The 9585-nt window shown below is 36.7% G+C and overlaps 1 protein-coding gene across 3 annotated transcripts; it reads left to right on the top strand.

The window, feature by feature from the left end:
* Positions 1-465: 465 nt before the first annotated feature.
* On the top strand, positions 466-9528 carry CA1 (carbonic anhydrase 1). Of its 3 annotated transcripts, XM_032421928.1 has the most exons (7): positions 466-593; positions 1275-1472; positions 2287-2405; positions 4278-4373; positions 6506-6568; positions 7421-7576; positions 9144-9528. In XM_032421928.1, the coding sequence occupies exons 1-7, from the start codon at positions 557-559 to the stop codon at positions 9258-9260; spliced, it is 786 nt and encodes a 261-aa protein (XP_032277819.1). In that variant the 5' UTR covers positions 466-556; the 3' UTR covers positions 9261-9528. The 3 variants fall into 3 exon arrangements, with proteins under 3 accessions (XP_032277819.1, XP_032277820.1, XP_032277821.1); XM_032421929.1 differs by lacking the exon at positions 1275-1472 and having other exon boundaries at positions 557-593; XM_032421930.1 differs by lacking the exons at positions 1275-1472; positions 2287-2405 and having other exon boundaries at positions 579-593.
* The last annotated feature ends 57 nt before the right edge of the window (positions 9529-9585 follow it).

Raw genomic sequence — 9585 nt, 5'->3', positions numbered from 1 at the left:
CTATGAAATGTACTTATGGATAACATACATTACAAAGAATTAGTTTATCTGATTTTAAATTAACATCATGATACTAGTTACAATCATCCTGTAAACGTACGAATTATTCTCTTTACTAAAATACTGTTGGTAGTACTGCTTAAGTTCCAGCAAGGGTAACATTGGAAATATCAAGTGCACAAATCCATTTTAAATTTAGGAAACCCAAAGACTTATATACGATAATATTCAGCCATATCATCTACTAACATGAGAGAAACAGGGCTTGGATTTATAAAACCTACAATTTTGATATTTCTCTCTTATAATATAAGAAAATAAAACAATTGGAACTGAACTGGCCTTTGTGGGCCTTTTTTACAACAGCTTTTTTTTTTTTTTTTTTTACTTATCTATACATCCTGATAGGCAGAGATGATGAAATAGTGGCCTATCAAAGGCAGAGAAGTTCCTATAAAAACCCACAAGTGGCGGTTTCTGTTGTTTACTGCATGCTGGCTTGCAGTCAGTTATTCCAGGTATTATCTTTGTAGAAAAGAAAACTAAGTAGAAGATCATGGCAAGTTCCAACTGGGGATATGATGACAAAAACGGTAAGAGTTCTTCTGCTCATGTAGACCAAAATAACAGCTCATTGCCTTTTCCAATAAAAGGGGTATTGAGCATTTAAAAAATAAATGAAACAAAATAGAGTAACTGTACAGTCATAGGTTAATGGTTTGAATTGCCTGACTTGAATAATCATAATAACTTTGCATGTACTCTTAGCACTTGTCCTTTGGGATACAGTTGTCTACAAAATGTGTTCTCTGTCTTTTCCTCTTTCTCAATCTCTCTCTCTCTCTCTATATATATATATATGTGTGTGTGGGGGTTTCTATATATATATATAGAGAGAGAGAGTACTAAAATATATATGTAGATATATATGTAGTATATAATATACAGAGAGGGTACTAATATATATATCTGTAGTATATAACATATATGTATATATGTACATATATATTTGTATATAACATATATATGTTATATATAAGAAATCTAGTACTAATAGAAAATATTTATAGTTGTGTTGACAAATATATTATTTTATAGGATAGTATAGAAAAGGTGCATTCTCAAATGCTGAATTTTCATTAAGTTAAACAGAATACCATTTAAGATACCTAAATAAATCATAGTCTAGTAAGCAAAGAGATGGTTATACTCCTAAAACTGGGGGTCAAACATTTGATGAAGTTTTGATTGTATGCATGTGTTTGCCTTGGTAGGTCCTGAACAATGGGGCAAGCTGTACCCCATTGCAAATGGAAATAAGCAATCTCCCATTGATATTAAAACCAGTGAAACGAAACATGACAGTTCTCTTAAACCTATCAGTGTCTCCTATGATCCAGCCACAGCCAAAGAAATTATCAACGTGGGGCATTCTTTCCATGTAAACTATGAGGACAATGATAACCGATCAGGTGAGCCAAAAGACCCTTTGGATTTATTTTCTTTGACTCTACTAGGAAAATTTAAACAATAGGACTTTAAGAAACACAAATGCCATCCTCAGTCTTTTGTGCACATGTGTAGTGCACGTGTATAAATTTGCTGCAATCTGGTGAAGCATCTTGGACTTCTGGAAAGCCCCCATGTGGTAAAGATGATTTTTGGGACCCCCAGCTCCGTCTTTTTTCAACCCTTCTCATCCATGACACCATCCTATCTCTTCTGGTCTCTAATATCTTTTTTTTAAAAATATTTAATTTATTTATTTATTTACCAGAGAGAGAGAGAGCACAAGCAGGGGGAGTGGCAGGCAGAGGGAGAAGCAGACTCCCCGCTGAGCAAGGAGCCCCATGCAGGACTCGATCCCAGGACCCTGGGATCATGACCTGAGCCAAAGGCAAAGGTAAAATTAGGGGCTCCTGGGTGGCACAGTCGGTTAAGCATTGGACTCTTGATTTCGGCTCAGGTCTTGATCTCAGGGTGGTGAGTTCAAGCCCCATGTTGGGCTCCACAGTGGACATGGAGTCCACTTAAAAAAAGAAAAAGATAAAATTACAGGTCATGTGCTAAGAACTGTATATAACTCAGTGCAATGGTCAGAGACACACCATACAATGAATACCATCATCAGGGATGTGGGGGCGGAAATCCAACAAGAAAAAAACTTTGGCACTAGTGTTTGTTGTCAGTTCTACTTAATCCAATTTAGTGTTGGCTTATGTTAAATGCAAAGATAAGCAGGAGCTTACGACCATAAAACTAATAGTAGTTCCTTTTTTCTTCTAGTGCTGAAAGGTGGTCCTCTTTCTGAAAGCTATAGGCTCTATCAGTTCCATTTTCACTGGGGTAGCACAAATGACTATGGTTCTGAACACACAGTGGATGGAGTCAAATATTCTGCAGAGGTAATGTAACTCAGTAAGCGAGAGATAATTACACTGAGAATTATTTTCAGGAGCAGCTGCTTTATTACATAAGTCACCCTTATAATGGCTCCAAAGGAATGAGCATTCTCATCCCTATAAGGAACTCTCAGGCCCCATTAAAATCAAACACATACATACCAAGTGGGGTAATAGAACGAAATTTTTCATGTGAAAAAGGCAACTTGGAGTTGAGCTCTTGAGCCCAAGGCTCAAAAACTGTTACCTTAACATCAATTCTACCTCATTCTTTTAATTCTCATTCTTTTAATTTATTTCAATGTATGAATATATCAGAATTTATTTAACTGGCCCCTACTGATGGACAATTACAATGCCCTTTGCTTTTTGTTCCATTGGTTTTTTACTTTTACCAAAATGTTCTTCAACAAGTACGTCTGTACATACACCTTATGCACTAGTGAAAGCACGTAAGTGGGGCAGACGTTTTTATAAGAGGGCCTGCTAGGTTACAGGGTATGTGCATTTTTTATTTTAATAGAAGATTTAGGAATTTTACACAAATATAATCAGCTTTATGTTACATTGTAAAGCTTGGCTAATAACTTTTAATACTACAGAAACCCATTAAATGTTTCTTCCCATTTCTCCCTCAAAAAATTGAAAGTAGACTAAAGTCAAATGGGCTGGGAGCCTAAATTAATGCTATCTTTTTAGAGGCAGATCTTGTTGCATCTAAGAAATCTAAGTCAGTGATCTCCTCATCTAATTTAAGAAAAATAAATACAATCCAGGCTAGAGATGAGAGGCACTTAGCCACAAAATTCAACATGCAATTGAGGACAGGAGGGAGGATTGGGGGGAGAGCAGGAGTTGGGGCGAAGGGAGGAGGAAGAGAGAGAAGGAAAAGTGAGAGAGAGCAAGCAAGAGAGATTAAGTAAGTGGTATGCAGAGAATTAATTACTTTAAAGTGATGTGATTGACCAGATGATCACTTTACACTGGAGGTCAGAAAAGTATTCTTTCTGTAGTGGCATTTGTGTTCAGCCCTAATTCAAGACAAAAGGCTGCCATTGACAGATTATGGGGAAGGACATTCCAAAGAAAATCAGCAACTAATGCAAAGACTTGAAGTTGTGAACCAAGTAAGGAGGTATAATCTATGACATATGCTGAGAGATGGCTGTTGATAAGTGGGGAAAGTAAGAAATTAATGATAACTATTGTACTTTTTGATTGAGCAATTAGGTAGATGGTGGTACCTTTTCCAAAAATGGGAAAATAAAACAGGTTTGGCAAGGAGGAAATCAAGAGTTGTACTTTGGCCATATTAGGTTTGAGATACCTGTGAGACATCCATGTGGGGATATCAAGAAGGTATCAAGATGACTTACATACATATCGGATATTCAGATCTAGAGTTCCATAGGGAGATTAGGCTAGACATAGTGATTTGACAGATGCCTAGATGTGCTTGAGAAAATGTGTTCTTGGCCAAGACTCCTAGACTGTCCATGAACCCCTTCCTATAAAGTTACTAAAAAGGACCTCACCTGACAGAAGTTATTTCAGTTTTGTTGAAAACTAGTTAGTTGGAATTCCTGATCTTTTCATACCAAAGCAATTTTTAAAAAGGAGTAATATTAAATAGTTGTGATATTTTGGGAAAAGAAATTTTACTCACTGGTTCCATGGAAATTGCAAATGGCCTGCTCTACCCAATGTACATAATCCTTCTTAAGAGTGAGAACATAGTCTTTCTTATCCACTGGATAAAGGTTCATATAAATGTTACCTAAGCCAAGATATATCTTCTAATATTAACAAGTTAACGTATTGCTTTTTGTCTTCACAATGGTATAAATAACTAATTGACCACATTATCATTGTCAGCTTCACCTGGTTCACTGGAATTCTGCGAAGTACTCCAGCTTTGCTGAAGCTGTCCCACAGGCTGATGGTTTGGCAATTATCGGTGTTTTGATGAAGGTGAGTTACAGAGAGTTACAGAGCTGGGCTAACACTACTTCTTACCAATCAAACACCAAAATAGTATAAAATAAGGCAAAAAGATATTTGAGTCTTTCTTTTTGAAAATTTTCCATTCTACTAATGGCTACAGGTGAGCAAACAGTTCCCTAGTACTTTGCTGCTGTTTTCTCTAGGCTTTTCCCTTTTTAAGAGAGAATTAAGTTTCAGGTAGGGATAGAATGGGAAGGTGTTGGAGGGGGAGGGAATTTCTATTTTCCAGATCTTCCAAATTGCTTTTCCTCTAAACTTCCTACTTCATAGGTTCAGGAATTTATCAATTTAATGTATCATCAGGGAAAAATATTAAGAAGATTGTTGCTCCATGAAAAAAGTTCAGTTAATGTTTATAATGGCAGATGTTGCTTAAATTCTCTATGAGTGTCCCTGAAAAGTTCTGTAGGGAAGTTATTATTAAATTGGGTATACTTGCGTCTTTTGGGTTCTACCCACCAAATTCCAATGTGCAGTGACCCGCCCCCCCACCTCTAAAAAGCAACTCTTAAACACAAGCAGGGTGTCCAGGAATTCACCTCAATTCTGACACTGTTTATGCAGAGATAGCATCAGGTTCCACAGGCTAAGGGTTCAGACTTGCAAGATTACAATTCCCCCACCCTCCTTCAGATGTCAGTCTCAAGCCCAGGTTGTTAGCTGGGCTTCTGCCTGACTAACTATAAATCAGAGGTTCCCCTGACCTCTTCCTTGGGTTTGAAGAGGTTTGATTAATTTGCTAGCATAGCTCACAGAACCCAGAGAAACATTCTACTTACCAGTTAATTATACAAGGATATAACTCAGGGCTAGACAGATGGAAAAGATGCATTGGGCAAGGTATGGGGAAAGGCAAAGAACTTCCTTGCCCTGTGGAGACACACTGTTTTCCCTGTATCTCCCTGAATCCACCAATCTGGAAACTCTCTATACCCAGTCCTTTTGGGTTTTTATGGAGACTTCATTATTTATGCATGATTGATTAAATCATTGGCCATTGGCCATTGATTCAAGCTCTAGCCCCTGTCTCCTCTCCTGTCCCCAGAGGTCTGAAGGTAGAACTGAAAGTTCCAACCGTCTAACCACATGGTTGGTTCTCCGGGCAACCAACCCTCATTCTTAGATTCAGTCCAAAAGTCCCCTAATTAACATAACAAAAGACACCCTTATCGTCATCTTCACTTAGGAAAGTCCAAGAGTTCCAGGAGCTCTGTGTCATAAACATGTTTCTTATTATAAATATCACACTCAGGTGCCTAACTTTTGGAATTATAGTAATTCTAGTTAACCTTTATTGAACACTTACAACACACCATACACTGTACCAATTATAACTAATAAAACACGCCAAAAGTAAAAGGTTGTATTTTATGTCACAAGTTTGCTAAGTTCTTGGATTTTGACTTGTATGTCCTTGAGCACCTTGCCCATATTAAATTAAAGCCAAGCTTTTTGTTTGCCACTTTCTCTGTGCTGAGAAAAATGACACACACAGAACCATTTTAAAATGGAGCCATAGCAGCCATTTCAGGGGAACTGCCTTGCACACCCTGCTTTTGGAACCTTTGAACTGGGCCAAACCACCAACATTCTGAGAAGTCAGCAAGAACAAGAGTATCATATTTGAGAGATCTGATAAAAGTGAACTTCTGCATAGTGACCACTTCACCTGACCCATCAGTAAAGTAGGAATCCCTTCCTGCTTGTCAGCACCAATGAACTCTTCTCAAAAACCACTTATGTAATCTTCCTTTTCTTCTATAAAAACCCTGAGTCTATGTCCTGTAATTAGAATGCTGTTTGGGTTTCTACCCCAATCTGTGTACCCCAAATTGCAATTCTTTGATCTCAAATAAACGCTTTGCCTCTTGAGCTGGTTTCTTGTTTTTAGGTTGACAGCGGTTACCCATTATGAACAATTTATAGAGGACAAGCGCCCACCAGGACCTATGCCCACCAAAATTCCCTCTCCTAAAGCAGAGAGAAAATACCTTACCTTTCTTCAGTTTACTGTTTTTAATTGAAAAAAAAAAAATAGCTAAACATAGTTTGACTTTATAACAATTTCTAACTCACGTTTTATTTTTTTTAATCTCCAGATTGATCAGGCCAACCCAAGACTGCAGAAAGTACTTGATGCCCTAAACGCAGTTAAAACCAAGGTCAGTAGCCTTAAGACATTGGTTTAAGTCAGAGAACAAGAGTCCACAGAACTACTGAAATCATTTAATTATGTATTTGAAGTGGGGAGTAGGAAGCTAGAGCAAAAGCTACCAATTTGAAAATCAAGGTAGTATTTAGATATTGCTTGCTTCTGAGAAAGTCTCTGACTCAGGTATTTGTTTTGTTTTGTTCTTTTCTTTTTCTCAATTATTTTTTTTTCCTACTTCAGCAGCATGAGAAGAACTAGCCTAGAGAAGAACAGGTTCCATAACCATTCAAATTTTCTTTAAAAAGTATATCCAACTAAAATATGATTTTTTTTTCCATTTCACAAAGAAAATTACCTCTGTTTCTTTAGTAGTACAAAAATGCAGGAGTTAAGGGTCTTATTTTGAGATACCATTAATATGCCACTCATAAACAATCCAAAAAGAACGTGAGTAAATAAAAGAAGGCTAAAACATAACTAATAAGCATGTCAGTAATAGTTTTGCCACTGGAACAGTATCTGGCCTCAGCCCTAAAGAAACAATAAAGGTTTTATTCTGGAAGTGAAATATCTTTTAGAGAGGATAGATTATTTAAAAATTTTTTAACCTTTGCTTATATTCCACCAAATGAGGAAGGAAGAAAATTATCTGGCCAAAATGTGAGTGTGGCAAATTTTCAGTCTTCTATTACCTTTATTGTCTATATCTACAAACACATCAGTGTATACTATATAGTAGAAAAGTTAATTAAAGTCTCAGCTAAAATATCAAGACAATATATATGCCAAGATAATATAACATAGATGTCATATATGTATATGATGTCAGTATTTTAAATCATGGTATAATGATATATTACAGAACAAACGAGCCCCGTTCACAAATTTTGACCCATCTACTCTCCTTCCTTCATCCCTGGATTACTGGACCTACTCTGGCTCTCTGACTCATCCTCCCCTTTATGAGAGTGTAACCTGGATCATCTGTAAGGACCCCATCAGTATCAGCCCAGAACAGGTAGAGTATCAAAGATGAAAGAGTGGGAATTGGGAGTGCAAAGCAGTAATATCATGTCAATTCATAGTACTAATGGGGGATGTTACGATTTCAAATAGATTTTTAAGGAGTTTGTTTTCCATTCCTACTGAAAAAGATTCATTTCTGACATAGGTCTATTGAATAATCAAAAAGAAATGTGTATTATAATACTGCTTTTTACTTTATATAGAAAAAAACTATGAGATTCTGAACTCTTGCTATCTTTTCCACCTTATTAAGGAAAAATCCAACCGTGTTAAGTGTCTTCCTAAAATTTCAGAAACAAAGAAAAGATTGTCACTGAAGTTCTACTAAGACTTTGGGGAAGTATGGTTCACAACTGAGATACCCTGAGAGTTGACAAAGGTTTTTTGTTCTTTTTGAAGCTTTAGTTATTAGCTATCCAACAAGATATGTCTTTAATTATTGTTTATAATTATGATAATAATAACTACCATTGATTGAGCAACTCCTTTTATTAGGTGCCTTCCATAGGTTTTGTCAGCCAATTCTCATAACAAATCTATAAGACAGTCAATGTACGTAGCCTACTGGTAACAGACGCTTACTGAGCATATGCTACATGCTGAGTACCATTCTGAGAACTTATATGTACGAACCCATTTAATCTTCACAACCCAATGTAAATAGCTGATAGTGTTTAATATTTTTCCTATCAGCTATTTAAGGAGTCTGCTTCATACTACATTATCCATATAAAATTTTACCATATTAAATCTATACTTAGTATTGAAATACTGAGGGCACACCAATTTTTTTCAGGTGCAATCATTATTTTCACTTTTGGTGGAGTCAGTGATTTTTTTTTTTCACATCTCCACAGTTTTATAGGCCAGATGATGTGTTTGTGGAACTCTTAAAAATCTGTCTACATTAAAAAAAAAAAAAATCTGTCTACATTAAATGACAGGGTTTTTTTGTAAGGTGGAGTTTTCAGTAAAAGGTAGGAATATATTTTGGGGTGGGAAAGTGATTATTCTGAGAGCTGATAAATTATCACACATTGTGGCTTCCCAAAATAAGCTTTCGGCCATAGCTTAAGTCCCTCCAAATAGGCTAGATTTTTAGCAGAATAAGACATAAATGCTGACAACAAACTGACGGTTGCCAGATGGGAAGGGGTGAGGGGATGGGCATACTAGATGAAGGGGAGTGGGAGGTACAGTTATGGAATGAATAAGTCACAGGGATAAAAGGCACAACACAGTGAATATAGTCAATGTTACTGTAATTTTACTGTATGGAAACTGAGGCAACAAGCAGCACGTCACTCACCCAAGGTGGCCCAGGTGACCTTCTGAGAAAGTTGGCGTTCTAATCCAGCCCATCATTAATAATCTAAACCAAATACCTAGTTCAAATAAATGTGATGGGATTTTTTTACTTCCTCCCTTCCCATTGGTAAGACCGTTGCAATCAGCAACTTAGTTTTCTAAATATCAGTGCATTAACAATACTGGAAATAAAGTGTTTTGTGCAACTTTAACAGCCTTTGATTCTTTAAATATTTCATCCTCCCTCCCAGCTGGCACAGTTCCGAAGCCTTCTGTCGACTGTTGAAGGTGACAAAGCTGTCCCCATTCAGCACAACAACCGGCCACCCCAGCCTCTGAATGGCAGAATAGTGAGAGCTTCATTCTGATGGGCCCGGGAAGGAACTTCTCCTTCCTCCAGGAACACTCCCCTGCTTCGGACATAATCCAGTAAAACAATTTTTAAGAAGCACATTTATGTCAATCCTAACAAGGCAGTGTAGCTGCAAATTCAGTCTGTAGAGCGAAGTTTTGATTCTTATTCTTGATGTTTAACTCAAATAATAATCCATAAGCTTGTAAAACCTGTGCTTAAATTCAATTTATTTTGTGGAATTCTTTATAATTGCGATTAAAGTATACTGAACAATTTCTTAGGGATTTGTGTCTGTTTCCATTTTATTCAGTTTAGTTGAACCAGTAAAATAACTTTAT

Source organism: Phoca vitulina, unplaced genomic scaffold, assembly GCF_004348235.1.
Source record: "Phoca vitulina isolate PV1807 unplaced genomic scaffold, GSC_HSeal_1.0 scaffold25, whole genome shotgun sequence".
Lineage (NCBI taxonomy): Eukaryota > Metazoa > Chordata > Mammalia > Carnivora > Phocidae > Phoca > Phoca vitulina.
The sequence above is the reverse complement of the archived record's forward strand: the minus strand, read 5'-3'. Positions and strand labels throughout refer to the sequence as shown.

What these genes read in the sequence shown, in the direction of transcription:
- CA1 (XM_032421928.1), top strand. Translation starts at nt 557, where the DNA reads ATGGCAAGTTCCAACTGGGGATATGATGACAAAAACG. An exon ending in GGGATATGATGACAAAAACG is followed by an intron (nt 594 to 1,274) that starts GTAAGAGTTCTT and finishes TTGCCTTGGTAG; the next exon opens with GTCCTGAACAATGGGGCAAG. An exon ending in TAAACGCAGTTAAAACCAAG is followed by an intron (nt 6,569 to 7,420) that starts GTCAGTAGCCTT and finishes GATATATTACAG; the next exon opens with AACAAACGAGCCCCGTTCAC.